The sequence below is a fragment of the Etheostoma cragini genome, chromosome 2, assembly GCF_013103735.1.
Source record: "Etheostoma cragini isolate CJK2018 chromosome 2, CSU_Ecrag_1.0, whole genome shotgun sequence".
Lineage (NCBI taxonomy): Eukaryota > Metazoa > Chordata > Actinopteri > Perciformes > Percidae > Etheostoma > Etheostoma cragini.
In genome coordinates, this window is record NC_048408.1 from 29,129,666 (window position 1) to 29,147,543 (window position 17,878).

Genomic DNA, 17,878 nt, shown 5'->3' on the forward strand with positions numbered 1-17,878 from the left:
TGCAAGCTCTAAAAAAAAACATGATTTCAAAAAAAAAAAAAAAAAAAATTCTTTCTTCCAGTGTCTTCCAGTCGTCTCATTCTCCTCTCGGACCGACCAGCCTTTGGAAGATGGAGCGGTCTGTTTGACAGAGAGCAGCTGGGGTGTCGAACTCCACCACCTTCCCAGCATGCATCACCAGCACCCTGTCACAGTCCATGATGGTGTTGATCCTGGAGACAAAACACAGACCAAAAAAATGTATTTTCCCACATTTCCATGTAAAGAATGAGCCAAGAGTTTAACCGTCTTGTTGTCCTCGGGTCAGATTGACCCGTTTTCCTATTTCAATGTTCTTTTTAATTCCCCAAAATAACATGATTGATTCCACACAACGCTCTTTGGCAAGTACAAATCTCTACTTTCATTCATTTTGGGGCGTCTTATCAAATTTTATAGCATTGGGAGAAACAAATTGAAGTGTTTTTGAAATAGTATTGAGTAAAAGTTGACATATTCCGGTCTGTTATTATCCATCAACCTCCATTCCTTTAATTTTAGTCTTAATAATTCCTAATTTCTGCTTTTCTAACTCAAACATTAGGTATAATTTCCTATAAATGAGGTTCATTGACCATAAATTCCCCAAATAACTGTAAAATAAAGTTAATAAGTTAGTGTTACGTAGTGTTAAACGTCAAAAAAAGCGACAAACATTGAAAAAAGTGTTGAAAAAAGGGACAAAAACGTAATAAAAAGTTAACAAACATTGATTAAAAAGCATTGATTTTGGTGGGAAGACAACACGAGTTTTAAATTAAGGGTTTAAAAAAAAATTACCAAAAGACCTAATTCTGTAACGTCCGTCCATGGTTGTATGTAACAATACATCTTGAAAGATAGACAGGATTTTAAACCAGAAAAGCTTTGTGCAAACCTGTGTGCAATCGTGAGGACGGTCATGTCCTGAAACGTCTCTCTGATGGTCTCCTGCAGCAGGTTGTCCGTCTTCTGGTCCACGCTGGCGGTGGCTTCATCGATGCAAAGCACCTACAGGAGGGGAAAGCAGCGTCTTAACTTCCAATGCTGAGCTTTCATCAGAAACAGAGGGTAACATCAGTGTAGGAACTATTGCCAACGATGGTAAGAAGTAGGCGGACAAAACACTGTATTGTCATTTTTAAATGCCCCTCCCAGCGATGCTTAAAAGAAACTATATTGCACAAGATGATGCACATGGATGGGACAAGTGAACCGATTTGCGTGGTGAGCAGTTTTTATTGAGTCTGTCGGTACACGATCCGTCCCGCCAGCACGATCCATTCTGCGCATGTGCAACATGTTAGCGCACGCGCAAATGATAATCATGATGCACGGGGATTTACGGCACTGCACGATCTGTTCCACAGTAGCGGTCTGCTGTTAGCCTCCACCGGAAAGCTAACGACGTTAGTTTAGCTAACAGCTAATTAGGCTAATTAACAAAACACAAAAAGATTTTCTCAACGCTAGTTATTTGTAGTTATTTATGAGTTGTCACTAAAATAATATGATAATTGGTTTTATTGTCACAGAACAGACAGAACGGAGGAACATTAAAATATGTTAAAGTTCTGATAAATAAAATGTAAAAAAATACAAACTTAAGATAAGGAAGTTATTGTCCTACGAAGAAAAACACATTATAATTAAAAACGGTGTAGAGCACCCTCTGGTGGACAAACTATGCAACGGCAACACTTGTAACATGATTTTATTTTATAAATATTAATTTATCAGAAACATTTATTTGTCATTATGAATTATGCTGATGAATGAATGGATATTTGGAAATTGATACTGAATCTTTTTACGAGCGAGTATGGGACAAGTTTGAGTCCAAATACTAGCGATTCCGAGACAAGTCCAAGACCATAGAAAAACGGTCTTGAGTCCGGACTCGAGTCCAAGACAAGACTCGAGTACTACAGCCCTGCTTGGGTGCACATATTTTGCGAGGGGTTTAGGGGTCCTCCCTCAAATAATGGTTGTATTATCAATCAACAAAAACAAAAAGCAATTTTACATCATTTTGGACAATTATTAGTACCACATACGTGTCTAAAATGTTGTAAAAACTAAAGCAGATAATAAATAAATAACACTGAAGAAGTTTAAAGTAAAAACATGCTCAAGAAGTCCACTGGGGAACGCATTGCTTTTACAAAGTCCATTCATTTGGCTCAGGTGGTGCCAAAAAGGCTTGGGTCTAAGTCTTATAATGGTTGGAAAACCCAGGGTAGATAAAACCTATCATCACATGTTAAAATCAAAGCAAACAATTATAATACATCAGTTAGAGCAATGTTTCCCAAACTTAGGGTCGGGACCCAAGATGAGTCGCAGACCTGTTTTAATGGGTCGCCAATTGGCAGTAAAATGCATATCAATCTTATGTGAATGAGCTTTCTTTTTGGCTACACTGGTCTGTTCAGCTCAGATGCTTTGGTAATGGGAACAAGTGAGAGAGGTCATTTTAATGGTTCTCCCTGTTATCTGTCAGGCATTCAAATTCAGGGAACCGAGCAGCGCTGAAGGCATCATTATAATGGAATAAATATACTTCATATACATTTAAATTCATGGTTTTTTCCGTCTTTTGTCCAGAGTTTAAAAATGTAGATGTCACAATGATTCGTGGTGTACTTTTGTAAATCTGGGTCCCGGGGAGACACCAAATTTCTCTTTTGGGTCTTGAGCTGAAAAAGTTTGGGAACCACTGAGTTAGAGCGTTGTTCAGACAGACGAGTTGCGTCCTCATGGGTGCATCGTGTTCTGTGTTGTGTGAGTTTTGGTGTCCTGATACAGGTGAGGACTCACCTTGGCCCGGGTCAGCAGAGCTCTGGCCAGACACAGCAGCTGTCTCTGTCCCACTGAGAAGGATCTTCCTCTCTCCCCAACCTCAGCATCCAGACCACCTGAGGCACACACAACACACACAAACACAAACACAAACACACACACGGTATTAGCTAGGTCGCCTGAATCCGACACCATCATCTCATCCATCTCTCAAGTATGCTGATACATCATTGTGAAGCTTTTTGTGATGTGGCACGCAGAAAAGTTAACAAACAAAACAAAATCAGCTGCAGAGGCAGCGCACTTGAAGCTGGACCAGGTTGTTTTTAATGTTCAGATCGTAATAGAGCAGAGAGAGAGAGTAAAATAGACATTTTTCCTGCATCAATATTAACGCTCATCACATTTCTAAAGTTCCTCCTCTTCTCCGTCGTCCTCTTTTCTTTCCAAGCTAAATAAGAAAAAATAAAGGAGGAAAATGAAAAGAAGATAAAGACGATAAGTAGATTGTGTCCTATAATGTGTCTTTATGTAACTTAATCAAGTTGGACAAAAATTCTAAAAAAAAAAAAAATTCTAAAAAACTAAAGTTAATAAGTTAGTGTTACATAGTGTTGAAAACGTCAAAAAAGTGGCAAATATTGAAAAAAATACAAAATTATGAAAAAAAGGGACAAAAACTTTAGACACTGCAAAGACACTGTCTCTTATTCACAGTCCGTACAGAAAGTCCCTGTAAATCCCCAACATCCCAATACATATGTATTTTTGTAAGATTAATTTTTGTTACATTTTTGACCTTTATCTACTCAGGACAGATGAAGACCCAAAAGGCAAGAGAGAGGGGGAATGACATGCAGCAAATGGCCGCAGAATAAGATTTTATTTTTATTTTTTAAACCTCAAAGTGTTGATATATTTAATTTTGACACGAAGACAAAACGAGGGTTAAATCACATACTGCCTCAGAGATGATCCGTCTCCCCACAGCCAGCCGATCAGACATGAATAACACAGCTGTCGCATGCCCAGCACGTACGAACAACAGCAGCTGACACAGACCACCCCCCTGAATCAGATCTACGTCCATCCGGTGTTCTGGGTGCGGACCCAGAACACCAAACTGGACTAAAGCCTATTCCAGAAAAGGTTGTGTGTCCCCCGCCATCACAGTGCTGAACAAACTGTAATACCTTCACCTCCACCTCAGATGTGTTGCTTTTACCTTGGATTGGTCTATGTGGGTGTGTTTTTGTATATTTGTTGAGAGGGGAAATCACCAGAGGATTCCCGATACAATATCATCACGATACTTATGTGCGATTTTAAACATATTGCAATATTCTGCAATACATTGCAATTTATTACCTTTTTCCGACATCAAATATTTCCCAATTTTCTTCTGTTTTATATATACATTTAGAAATTACAAACAGTGACAAACAATTACAGACACACAATTACAATACACTAAGGCTGGGAACGCGTCCCAGTGTTTCCCAATTTCAAATGATGCCCCCAAGGGAAACTTTGTCAACATCTGTTTCATCTAAAAAAAGACACATTTCTCTGTTAATCTCTCTGTAATTTTATTTCTGCAAAAATGGGATCATCGAGGAGACAAACCGATCAACACATGTATAATAATAGATCGATACATACATACATATTTGTTGAATATATCCCGATACTATGCTGTATCTATTATGTCCCCCACCTCTATTATGTGTGACATGTTTAATGTGTCTTCATGTGTGTTGTTGTGCTATTGAACGTGAAAAGAAGATGTGTGGAAATCATTATCCCAAAGGGACAATAAAGCCTGTCTTACCAGACAGGATGATGGAGGGTGGAGTGTTCTCTGTGAGACTAAAGGACTGCGAGTCAGGTGGGATACATAACAAATCAGACACACCTTCTCTCAAAAGGCATCTCATAGCTCGTCCTCAAGTCACTGTCATCCCATCTCATCGCCTCACTTCTCTAATTCCTCTTCCTCATTGCAGGTTTTCAACCCCCCAAATCTCAAGTCTCTCACCCATCCTGTTGACCACAGAGCTCAGGTGGCACTGGTCCACGACGTCCAGCAGCTGCTGGTCTGAGTGTCGCCCACACGGGTCCAGATTCTCCCTGATGGTCCCGCTGAACAGGAAGGGGTCCTGAGGAATAATGGCCAACCTGGACCTGCAGGGGGGGGCGCCACCACAACACACACAAAAGTGTCAATTTGGGGGGGGGGGAAAGCAAGATTAATTAACTGTTTTGCGTTTGGATGATAGAGGCTTAACATCCAGCGGGGTCTGAGGGGGTCCAGGGGGGCCTGGGGAACGCTACCGTAGTTGCAGGTTGGTGCGCCGGTAGTTATAAAACGATTATTAGACTATGAAATATGCCAATTCTGATATGTTCATATAACCTACTCCAAACAGACAGGGCAGCCTAACGCAGACAGGTTATCTTACCGGTTTTAGGTGATACACCATGTTTGTAGTCGAGCTGCAATATACAAACTGTTACTTGCAAACTTCGCATTCAACTTTTTCCCGTTATCTATTTTTGTAAAATGCTGCCACACTGGCGATGTCTTCGACATGGTGGAGGAGGACTGACTGGAAACTAAACACTCACAATTACATAAATATTCATCAAACCACTAAATCAAGGCTTTCTAGTTCTTTCTTCAGTCTGTCCCCAGTGGGTCGGGCTAATCCAACAAAAGAGAAAACAAGGGGGGTGTTCTGAAGACGGACTGTTACCTGTGAAACAGGGATGCTCTGAAAACATCCCCATTAGGAATTAGTGCTTTCCCCCATAGACGGTAACGGTTCATCCTTCCACCTGATGAAATAACCCGGCAAAAATCGACCAATCAGAATTTGGGTCGAGCCAGAACGTCTCGACCAATAAATCGACTACTCGACTGGGAGATTACAGCCTAGAGTTTTTACATTCTTATTCCTTTCCTCCTCGCGTCTCTCCTTGTGTCTTCTTCCCTGTCATCTGAGATGTGAGCGGAGGAAGTGAGGAAGAGACACCAGGAGAGAGGAGAGAGAGAGAGAGAGAGAGAGAGAGAGAGAGAACACAGACATCTATGTGTTTCGGAGACGTCATTTTAATGCAAAGTGTGGCACAGTTTGTATATTCTATCTGTGTATCACGCCTCCTTTAAACGCTGTTGGTCTCGAAAAAAAAGACTTCTGCAAAGGAAACACGTGTGCGTCCTCGCTCCTAGCTCCTCTGGTAAGCCTCCTCTCTCCTCGAGATTCATTTAAGGGTTAAGGCATACTTTGAGGCCGATTTTGGGTTCACAAGCAGACGGACGGAGGAGAGAGGAGATATATAAAAAATATATAAATCAATGAAGACGAGCCCAAAGTCCGGGTTGAGTTGGAGTGAAAAAACAACACAAATAAACTATATTTTCCAGAAGTTTAGACGTCAAGTCCCTTTCCGGAATAAATCTTTGGATGGACCACAGACAAGTCAACCCCCTCGTTAAAAACAAATACAACTACATTACAATCTAAATTAGGGCTGCACAATATATCTCTTTTTAATTTATAACGCATCAACTTGCGTAATATCCACCTCCTTAAAGGAAGACAATCAGAGATTATTTTAATATGTTGAAAGAGAGAATCAATAGAAGACTACTCTTTAACTGCCACTTTCTTAATGGTGTTTTTATGTTTATTTAAATGTTATTTTCAGTCAATAAAATAGTTAGAAGTTAGAATTTCTTTTTTAAATTCAACACGCACTTTTCCAAATTTTTAAGGAATACTGAAAGCAGCAGAAATGAGTACACTTTAACATGTGTTTATGTATCGCAAATAATGTCATTATCGCATTTCTCAACAAAGTTATTGCTTGTTTTCCTCATATTGTGCAGCCTTGATCAGAATATGTATCATTAGAGCAGCGACTCCCCTTCCTATCTCTCAAACGGTGTTGATTGCCCCTCGTTAGGTAGCGATCCAAACCCAGGACCACTTCAGGCTCACCTGAGCTGAGACAGGCCCACGGAGCTGATGTCCAGCCCGTCCAGGAGAATCTGACCCTGGTTCAGCTCCACCATGCGGAACAGAGCCAGGAACAGGGAGGATTTTCCGGAGCCGGTGCGTCCCACGACGCCCACCTTCTCCCCAGGTCGCACTACCAAGCTCACCCCGTCCAGGGCGTTAGGAAGACCGTCCCTGTAGACCAAAACCACGTCGCGGAACTCCACCCAGCCCTGCTCGGGCCACGCCGGGGGCAGCTGATGTTGAATCAGAGAGGGCAAAGTGAAAAAAGTGAAAGAGGCACGTTAATGCATATACAGTAAATACATATTTTGGGAAAATTCACCCCTCAAACATTGTTAAAAGATACTGGCAAATTAACTTAACTCTTTTGTATTTTATTACATGAATGGGAGTCTAAACAGAACCAAGTCTTCTTTTGTCAAATTCTTTTGACAAATTCTTCTTTTGATTCTTTTGTCAGGCCGTCAAATTCCAAAATGAATGACGGTATGTACGTGAGTAACCTGTGTGTTTTGGTGCTGTGGCTCAGTGGGGAGGCCGGTGGAGTACTCCTCAGTCCTCTCCACGCTCACCAGCTGCATCTCAGTCTGGGTGAAGCTGAATATGAGTCCACACAGCAGGTTTGTGATGGACAGGGCGTAGGACAGGGACAGACCCACCAGACCTGCAGCCAGCAACACACATTATGTAAAACTGACCCATCTCCTATTACTGGTGCACAGCCACCCAACTCCGCTGCGGACTCACCTGGATCGACAGAACTATACCGGTGCTGGACAACAGCGATCACCCCGAGGCCGGTTACCACAGCAACACCAATCATTTGCAGGCGGATGCTCAGCCACTGCATTGTGGCGTTGCTAAGGAACAGGCAGCGTTGGTTCTGCTCCAGACGCCTGGCGATCTCCTCCTCAAACCTGGAACAAAAATACAAGACATCGAGTCAGTGACTGTGATAAAAGTGACAATTTTAAGACACCAGAAGTGTGTTTGCATGCACACGTACATTTCACAATTATTCTGACTTTGATAGGAGGTCATGTAAACAACAATTTTGTTTATATATATATATATATATTGAAAAATAATGATTAAAGACTTGAATATCAACAGGTTTTTGGATACGTGCATCACCACACCAACCTTTTTAAGAAGGTGGTTGAAGGAATGAAAGAGGGATTTGTTTAAACTCTCAATCAAGTCCGCCACCGGTGGAGCATTTTCAAAAAATCCTATTTTGCACAGCTGCATGTGCAGGAATATTACTGTCATTAGCCATATCTATAGCATAGTCAGAACACTATCTTTTTCGGAATAAAAGCAAAAGCCGGAATATAATGTGCATGTAAATGTAGTCAGTGAAACGGTGGTTAGGGCATCTAACTTTATATCTTCTGTAGCGTGATGCATCTCCGAGTAAAAGAGAAGATGTGGTCAGGGTATTATTTCAGGGTGGATTTGATCAAAACTTTCATGACTTGGTATCTTTAAAATACAGAGTCTTTCGAGTAGAGCTGGGAAATATATCTACATTATATAAATATCGTGATATGAGACTAGATATCGTCTTAGATTTTGGATATCGTAATATGGCAGAAGTGTTGTTTTACCCTGGTTTTAAAGGCTGGATTACAGTAAAGTGATGTACTTTTCTGAATTTAGCAGACTGTTGTAACTGTTCTATTATTTGCCTTCACCCACTTAGTCATTATATCCACATTACTGATGATTATTTATCAAAAATCCCATTGTGTAAATATTTTGTGAAAGCACCATGTATCAACAACACACTATCGTTGCGGTATCAATATCAAGGTATTTGGTCAAAAATATCGTGATTTTAGATTTTCTCCATATCGCCCAGCCCTAGTTTAGAGCCACACGGATAACTAGCGTGATAGTTGGACCAGGAAGCACAGGAGAGATTAAAAAATAAAATCCACCCCCTTAGACCGAAACCACAGCAAAAAAAAAGGCAAATGCAAATGCATCTTTAATCTCAAATGTTGGTTTCGGTGTGTGTCTGAAGACATCTGATGAAAGTATCTGAGGCTCTAGGAAGGTCCGTCCTCCTGTCTCTCACCTGGCAGAGCAGCCGCTGGCCCGGATGGTTCCCAGCCCAGTCAGCGTCTCGGAGAAGTGCGAGTAGACGGGCGACAGAGTGATGCTGCACAGGCGCTTCAGCTCCCGGGAGGTGTGTCGGTAGAAGTGCTGCGTGCGGTGGTAGACCAGAGCCAGGGGCAGAAGGAGCACGAGGACCCAAGGGAGGCCGTAGCTTATCACCACCAGCATGCCCAGCAGACCGAAGACGTTGGCCAGCAGGATGTTGAGGATGAACGGCAGGCTGTCGTCCACGGTGTACAGGTCGGAGGAAAAACGGTTGAGGATGCGACCCATCGGGGTGGTGTCGAAGAAGCACACTGTGGCCTGAAGGGAGGATGCAAACAGGAAGGTACGATTATTTAACATTTAAATGAACCAAGTAGTTAAAGATTAAAAAAAAAAATACTGTATATTGTCTTAGGTTTATGTTTTAGGTTTATTCATATTTAGGGATTAGAGTGTGGATACCCGACGCAAGCCCAATGGGACCCAATGGGCTGGGATTGGACAGATACTGTATTTAGGTGAATAATAAAAATAAAATAAAAAAATAATATAAATAAAAAAAATTAAATTAAAAATAAATAAAATTTAAAATTAAAAAATTAAAAAATTAAAAATATTAAAAAAAATTAAAATTAAAAAATTAAAAATTTAAAAATTTAAAAATTAAAAAAATTTAAAATTTAAAATTTAAAAAATTTAAAAAATGTAAAATTTAACATTTAAAATTTAAAATTTAAAATTTAAAAATTTAAAAATTTAAAAATTTAAAAATTTAAAAAATTTAAAATTTAAAAATTTAAAAATTAAACATAAATAAATAAAATAAATAAAATAAATAAAATAAATAAAATAAATAAAATAAATAAAATAAATTTAAAAATAAATTTAAAAAAAATAAACACAAAAACAAAAAAATTTAAAAAATTAAAAATACTAGTTTGTAGTAGTTCTTTGTAGCATAGCATAGCAGGTTATGTAGAAAAGATGTGTGCACTCGGCTCATCTCTTGACATTTCCGAATGCCTGTCTACAGTTGAATAAAAGGCTTTCCACACAAACAAACGTACATGTGTCATTGGTATGATAAAAAAATGAGATTTTAACTGTGTCGGGCTCGGGTCAGGTAAATACAACTTGATCAGCGCTCTATTGGGGATGTAAAATCAATCGTAATGTAATTGCAATATGGACTGCTTCAATAATACTGTTTAATGAAAATGAGAATAGCAATACAAAAAATTATCATTCCTCCAATATCATGAATCATATCGCAAACACAATCAATCACCATTGGATATTTTCCTCATATAGTGCAGCCCTAGTAAGTGTTAATCTGCTCGACCCTGATTGGCTCATCTCGGGGGAGCTCCGACAGTTGCTCAGAGGCTCAAAAGTCAAAATGACGGACCTTCAGGACCCGGTCCAGAAGTCTGTTGTGGATGGCTGTGGCGGCGCAGATGGCTCCGTAGGCAAACAGGAAGGCTCGGAGGGCGGTGAAGACGGTGTTGGCCGTGGCGATGGAGCTGTACACCGTCAGGTAAAACCTGATATCTGAACTCACGTTGCTTGAAGGGAACATTTGCAGTGAGGACAGAGGAGACCTGGGAGGGTAGATGGGAATGTTTTATAAAGATGTAAGTGGGGACGACCAAATCTATTTGGTGTTTGAGTTTTACTGTTTTTTGCATCCTCTCTGTTTAAATTGGTATTATTGAAGGAAAAAAGAAAAAACATCAACGAAACAGCTTATTCATAACTTTTGTGTACAAGTGATGTTGTGAAGATTTTGAGTTGTAGACTTCACCGTCTTCTGTGCAAATTTGAATTTTTTCTCATTAAATTAAAACATCTCAAGGATTGGAGAACTCACATTAACCCTCCAGGTGAGAAGAGAAGGAGGAGTGGTGAGCTGAAGGCAGCGGAGGAAGAAATTGTTGAATTTGTTGAAGTGGAACCATTGTTTTTCAGCTCTGTGATCCAGTGAGTCAGCCACCAGTCGGAGACGTTCTTAGAGGCTGAAAAACACATTCACAAAAACACACACCGGCAGTATGTTGTTAAAAATCTGGATTTAAAACAGGACAAAACGTTCTTTTTTATTACTAATTTTTTTTACAAATCAATCAATCAATCAATCAATCAATCAATCAATCAATCAAAATGTATATAGCATTTTACAACAAACAACAGGATCCAAAGTGCTGAATAAAATGAGTAAAATCACAACACACAATAGAAAGAGTAAACATAGAAAACAGTAAAATCAGAAAAGATCACAAAGAAACAAAAGAATGAAGTTGTCGCACCACTGCTACGTATTAAAAGCCAGACTGAACAGATATGTTTGAGTTTGAGCGACATCCATCTCTAACAGTGCGTATATCGGGGGGTAACTTGTTCCAGAGTCTCAGAGCAGCAACTGCAAAAGCCTGATCACCCCCCCCCATTTATACCTGGACCTTGGGACTTCTAAAACCAGCTTATTTGAAGACCGCAATGACCGGTTGTGCTCCAACACAGTTAAAATTTCCTACAAATACTCTGGGCCGAGACCATTTAAAGCTTTAAAAACAAACAAAAAAATCTTAAAATCTATTCTAAAACACACCGGGAGCCGATGCAGGGTGCAGAGAACGGGAATTATTTTTTGGTCTTTATTTTTATAGGACAGATGAAGACATGAAGGGAAAGAGAGGGGGAAATGACATGCAGCAAAGGGCCGCAGGTCGGAGTCGAACTCCCGGACGCAGCATCGAGGAGTAAAACTCTTTACATGGGTACGAGCTCCACCAGGTGAGCAAGTCTGACAAAACTAAAGTCTCCACTCAAAGCTGCAACAATGCCAACGATAGTCTAAGGGGATTAATGCAAGTTAAATTTACATTAAGTTTGGCCAATCGGAAGGTTGGTGGTTTGATCCCTGGCCCTGCAGTCAATTCAATTCAATTCAATGTTATTTATAGTATCAATTCATAACAAGCGTCCTCTCAAGACACTTTACAGATAGAGCAGGTCTAGACCACACTCCACAATTTACAAGGACCCAACAGTTCTAGTAGTTTCCTCCAGAGCAAGCAACAGAGCCACAGTGGCGAGGAAAAACATCCTTTTAGGCAGAAACCTGACCCAGACCCAGACCCAGGTCCAGACCCAGGTTCTTGGTAGGCGGTGTCTGACGACCGGTTGGGATTAGAATGAAGAGTGGCAATAACAGTCACAAAAAAATAAAAATAAAAATCTATAAAAAAATGAAAAATAGAAATAAAAAATTGTAGTTTGTGGTAGTTCTTTGCAGCATAGCAGGGCACTGTGCGGCGTTACAAGGCACAAAAAGGACGTAGCAGGGCACCATGGGACAGTCCCATGTCCAAGTGTCCTCCTTGGGCAAGACACTGAACCCTGAGTTGCCCTGATGCTGCGCCTTCGGAGTGTGAATGTGTGTGAGTGTTTATCTGATGAGCAGGTGGCACCTTGTGAATGGTTCCTGTACTATGTAAAAGCGCTTTGAATAGTTGTTAAGGCTAGAAAAGCGCTACATAAGAACAGTCCATTTATATTATCATTATTTTAAAAGTGTTTTTTTCTGTGCATTACTTTCTCTGTGTATGATTGGTTAGTTGAATCACAGTGTGATGCGCTTCAAATGACGGTGAGCACGTGCTGTGCGACATCATTGTGCGACAAATCCCGCTGAAAGGCGGAGCCAAACCTTGCATGAGGAGCAGAGACATCAGGACGGAGGCGGCCAGCACTCCGCCCACAGCAGCCCAGTAGGTGTGGTAAACTTTCCATGCCAGCCCGCCCATCTGCTTCTGCTCCGCCCCCGACAGGTTGGGGTCATCATCCACACACAGATCAGGAGATAAAGCCGGCTCCTCCTCCTCCTCCTCCTCCTCCTCCTGCTGCTCCACACCATCTGGTCAAAACCAAGAAGGGACGTGAAAATAAAGTACAAGAAAACATAACGCTTCCAGGCATGGCTATTGCCAACGTAGAGAAAGAAATATTCATTTAAATGTGTGTATAATACCCTCTGGGCACAGTTAACGTCTGCACAAAGCTTTGTGCCAATCTATCCATCAGTTGTTGAGATACAGTATTTAAGTCTGGACCAAAGTGGTTGAAATCAAGCTGCTCCTTTTTCAGCCCAGCAGTTTTGACCCGAGGTGAACAAACCTTTCGCTTTCATGTTGTGGTCATTCTTCCGTTTCTTCGGCAGGGCCTCGACCAATGGAAGGATTTCTGATGGCGTGCCTGTTCAACAGCAAAGGAACAGGACAGGTGGAATAAATAAAAGGGGGTCCAAAATAATAAAGTGCCTTGTTAGCAGAGTCTCCTTTGACTCAACAAATAAAAATGTCTTTAAAAGTTGTAAACATCCAGTCAGCATTTATAGGTTTAACAACAAAGCATTTTTCAATTGTTAGAGCACATTTCACATAAATTCTAACACATCTTTCCCCATGACATGGTGCTCTTTGGATGCTTATTTATAGACCATAGTGGTCCCTAATAGTGTGTCTGAAGTCTCTTTTATATAGACCTTAGTGGTCCCTAATACTGTATCTGAAGTCTCTTTATATAGACCTTAGTGGTCCCCTAATACTGTATCTGAAGTCTCTTTTATATAGACCTTAGTGGTCCCCTAATACTGTATCTGAAGTCTCTTTTATATAGACCTTAGTGGTCCCCTAGTCAGAAATACATGTTTATCACAGGAAATAAGGAAAGGACGTGGATTTTCAGGTAGAAAAAATGTACTGAAAAAATTGTACTATTTTTCTTATTGTAAAAATTTGAAACCATTCAAACCATTCAATGAATACCATTCAAGGGTTAAGGGATTAGTTGTTTGGTCTATAAAATGTCCAAAAATGTTGAAAAATTTCGATCTGTGTCCCAAAACCCAGGAGTTGTTTTGTCAACTCAAATATATTTAGTTTACTGTCTAAGAGGAGAGAAGAAACTAGGATTTTCTTTTTACACTTAAAAAGACAATTTACACTTTTGCGTCCTTCATAGAAGCTGCTTTAATAGATAGGAACTAACTGCATAAGGACATCTGAGATTAACCAGTCGTCTTGCTGTCTGTGCAGGCTGAGCGGAGTGGTGTACGTCGCGGACCGAGAGGCTGGCTTCGGTCTGGCGTCCCAGGAGCCGTGGATCCAGCACGCATCGATACGGGACAACATCCTGTTTGGCAAAGACTATGATCCCGTGTTCTACCAGGCTGTGATCAAGGCCTGCGCCCTCTCAGACGACCTCAACGTACGATTACTCTACCCTTTACGTCTTTTCTTGCTTGTGTATTTCTACCTACGTTGTCTTATTGATTCTTTGGGTTTTTCACAATGTAGTCTGGTTTAACGGAAGAACATTTCCAGGATAAAGCCAGGTCAGACTTAGTCCTCCACCTTCCACTCTCTCTGTGTTGGAGTCCCTTCACTACGACAATAAACTTTGAGCTAGCAAGCTACGCGCTGAAAATGGCAGGTTTTAAAGAAAATTTGGTACGTGCAACATAGCAGGCCTGCTTGGTTCTTACGGGAATGATTGTGAAGGTTGACAAAGAATATGTTTAGGGGATTTCCTCTCTAACTGGGATGTTTAAGGACCGATTGGCGGGATCGCTGTGGACGAAGTGCACACAGAGACTGCTAAGAGTCTAACCCTTTTTAGGCTAACCCTAACCCTAAAAACCCCCAAAAGCATCTGAGCTGAACAGACCAGTGTAGAAGAAAAGATCACTCATTCACATAAGATTGATGTGCATTTTACCCAATAAAACGGGTCTGTGACCCATTTTGGGAAACATTGGTTTAGAGAAATGCAAACAACCCAGAGGGTTTTCTTACTCCGTTCCCAGAATGCATCTGTGGTGTAGCCAGACCTTACCCTACAACACTGTTGAGAAAAGTCAGTGAAAAGGCAATGCGACACTGCTCAAAAGGAGACACGTTTTGCCCTTGAGTGGTCGTCCCTGAAGATGGCGGCGACAGTCCATTGGTCGATTCAACACTTTGATCCGGAGTGAGACGACTTTAGCAACCTCTGGACAGACATCTACGAGGCTTGGGTGTTCATAAAACCCCAGATTTGACCACCTTGTCGAAATGTCCCTTTATTAAGCTCTTGAATCCATGACATATACATGCATTGAGCCCAGAGGAGGAGCTTGTATCAGTTTGGACACAAATTGAGCCTTCTTCATAAGCTAATGTCAGGCCAAAGCAACTAGATTAGCCTGATCCATGTCAGCTTTTCGACTGTACACAGTTAGAGAGTAGTGTGCTTTGTATATAATGGATGTGATTATTCAACATTTATATTAACCTTGTTCTGAAATGTGTCTTCAGGTTTTGCCAAATGGTGACAAGACAGAAGTGGGAGAGAACGGGGTGACCCTGAGCGGAGGACAGAAGGCTCGACTAGTCCTCGCCAGAGCTGTCTACATGGTCAGTCCTGTAACAAACACCCCCCCCCCCCCCCCCCCCCCCCCCCCACACACACACACACACACACACACACACACACACACACACACACAAAACAGCAAATAATGTAAAGAACCTGATATTCTTATGCCTTATAGCGCCATTGAAACCTAAAGAACGTTGTAAAATCAGCATTAGTATTGTGTGATGCGACTCGCTCTCTCCTTCTTGTTTTTTTGCAGGACAAAGACATCTACCTCCTCGATGACCCGCTGGCGGCGGTCGATACCGACGTGGCCGAACACCTCATGAAGAGGTGCATCATGGAGCTCCTCGGGGGGAAGACCAGAATCCTTTGCACGCACCGCATCGAGTTTGTCGACAAGGCCGACATGGTTGTCTTCATGGACAATGGGACCATTGTCAAAACAGGTAGAGACTAAAACCTGGATCAGACAGTTGGACAATGCCACACAACGTTGTTTCATTAGATCTGTTCATGACCTTGGTTTTGTTTTTCAGTTAATTTTATTTAATTTTTTAAAATAACAGATAAATAAGACCATGTACTGTACGTTTTATCACGATCTTCCAAAATGAATTTAAAAGAAAATAAGCAATTCCCTTGTTCAAAAAGGAGTAGGAAGAAGAAAACAACTTTTCTTGTCCAACCCACTTTTTCAACTTTTCTATGTTAGTTAAATACAAAAAAAATGTGATGCTTCACTTATTTATATATGTATACATGCACATACATGTACAGTATATCTACCTACCTACACACACATATAAAAGAGACTTCAGATACAGTATTAGGGGACCACTAAGGTCTATATAAAGAGACTTCAGATACAGTATTAGGGGACCACTAAGGTCTATATAAAAGAGACTTCAGATACAGTGTTAGGGACCACTAAGGTAAGCTGGGTCTCAGGAGGTTAATTAAGAGACTTCAGATACAGTATTAGGGGACCACTAAGGTCTATATAAAAGAGACTTCAGTTACAGTATGAGGGGACCACTAAGGTCTATATAAAGAGACTTCAGATACAGTATTAGGGACCACTAAGGCCTATTTAAAAGCATCCAAAGAGCACCATGTCATGGGACCTTTAAGTAAAAGTACAATAAAAAAGTCCTGCATTCAAAACCTGACTAATGTAAAAGTACGTATAAGCAAAATGTACATTTCAACTTTTCACGGTGTCGATGACGATGTATTTTCCTGCTGATCCACGAGGCTTTTTAAAGACTTTATTTAGCTTAAGAAGTAGGAGAACTGTCTCAACACGTAAAGGAACATTTCATCCTTCAGTTTATCATGAACATCTGGAAATGCATGTAGAATACATAACTGTAGTAAAGTGAAATGTACCTGTTGAGTTCTCCGGTGAGAGCAGCCAGTAAGGAACTCTTCCCACAGCCGACCTTCCCCACCACAACAACCAGAGAGCCCTGAACCAGACAGACGGCAACACTTCACCTTACTGATCTCAACCTGCCACGCACCGACGCCATGACTCAACATTAAAGTAAGTACTATTTATAACGCACCTTTCACAGACAAGAAGGGTCACAAAGTGCTTTACAGTAAAAACACATAAAACAGCAACACATTAAATAGTGAGCCATATTGATAGTTAAAAGTCTTCAGGTGTTTTTTAAAAAGTTTCCACCAAATCCAACGCTCTCAAAGCTAAAGACAATTAAAATAATTAAAAACAATAAAAACAACTTTCAGATGGAAATAAATAGATCTTTAATTTAAACCTGCATTACATTTTATCCAGGTGACCAAGCATTTTATTGGACTTTATTTATGTTAAAGACACACCGCACTGAAACTGTCGAATGAAAACTAGAATCTAAAATTCAGTTTCTTATGCAAACATTTGCAGCTCAATGTAGTTTCCTTAAAAAGTATTTTGGGAAAGAAAAGAAGTTTTATAACTACTGTTGAGGGATTGTTTTGTTCCAGTGCCGTCATAACCACATTTATGTTTCTAGTACTTTCTTTTTTAGAGGAAATCTGATTTGAATTAGACTTTTAAATTCCCTCCTCCGCACTGGTCTAGCTGAGGCACAGAACCACAGACAGGCAACACAAAGGCAGTAAAGTAACTCCCATATTTTCTAAGAGTTAACAGACCTTGGTGATGTGGAGCGTGAGACCATGCAGCTGCAGACTCCCTTCAGCGTCGGGCCCCTGCCAGGAAAATGTCCCCTGGCTCAGCAGGATCGACGTCTGACTGTCCTCAGGAGACACTAGGACAGATATGGAAATAGATATTATTATTTATAATAAGGGTGGGAATCCCAGTGTACCTCGCGATATGATACCAGTACAGCAATCCTGCGTTAAAGGTGCTCTAAGAGATGTTGGGTGACGTTACTTCTTGTTGACGTTTGGACTTTTTACAGTGTGTTCTGGGGACAGGCAGCTAGCAGATAGTGAGGAGATGTTTTTTACAGTGTGTTCAGGGGACAGGC

At 40.8% G+C, this 17,878-nt stretch overlaps 1 protein-coding gene across 1 annotated transcript in view; it reads right to left on the reverse strand.

Annotated features, from left to right (window-relative positions):
- Window positions 1–50: 50 nt before the first annotated feature.
- The window catches only part of abcc10 (ATP-binding cassette, sub-family C (CFTR/MRP), member 10), a 27,159-nt gene continuing 9,331 nt past the window's right edge, over window positions 51–17,878 (reverse strand). Inside the window, exons 6-20 of the mRNA XM_034883972.1 lie at window positions 17,538–17,653; window positions 16,739–16,843; window positions 15,646–15,834; window positions 13,131–13,212; window positions 12,664–12,870; window positions 10,825–10,969; window positions 10,363–10,555; window positions 8,929–9,272; window positions 7,593–7,762; window positions 7,349–7,509; window positions 6,825–7,078; window positions 4,859–5,004; window positions 2,839–2,936; window positions 917–1,029; window positions 51–212 (exon numbers count right to left, since the gene is read on the reverse strand). Of these exons, the coding sequence (XP_034739863.1) occupies window positions 77–212; window positions 917–1,029; window positions 2,839–2,936; window positions 4,859–5,004; window positions 6,825–7,078; window positions 7,349–7,509; window positions 7,593–7,762; window positions 8,929–9,272; window positions 10,363–10,555; window positions 10,825–10,969; window positions 12,664–12,870; window positions 13,131–13,212; window positions 15,646–15,834; window positions 16,739–16,843; window positions 17,538–17,653 (2,459 nt within the window). The 3' untranslated portion in view covers window positions 51–76. The remainder of the gene's footprint in view (window positions 213–916; window positions 1,030–2,838; window positions 2,937–4,858; window positions 5,005–6,824; window positions 7,079–7,348; window positions 7,510–7,592; window positions 7,763–8,928; window positions 9,273–10,362; window positions 10,556–10,824; window positions 10,970–12,663; window positions 12,871–13,130; window positions 13,213–15,645; window positions 15,835–16,738; window positions 16,844–17,537; window positions 17,654–17,878) is intronic.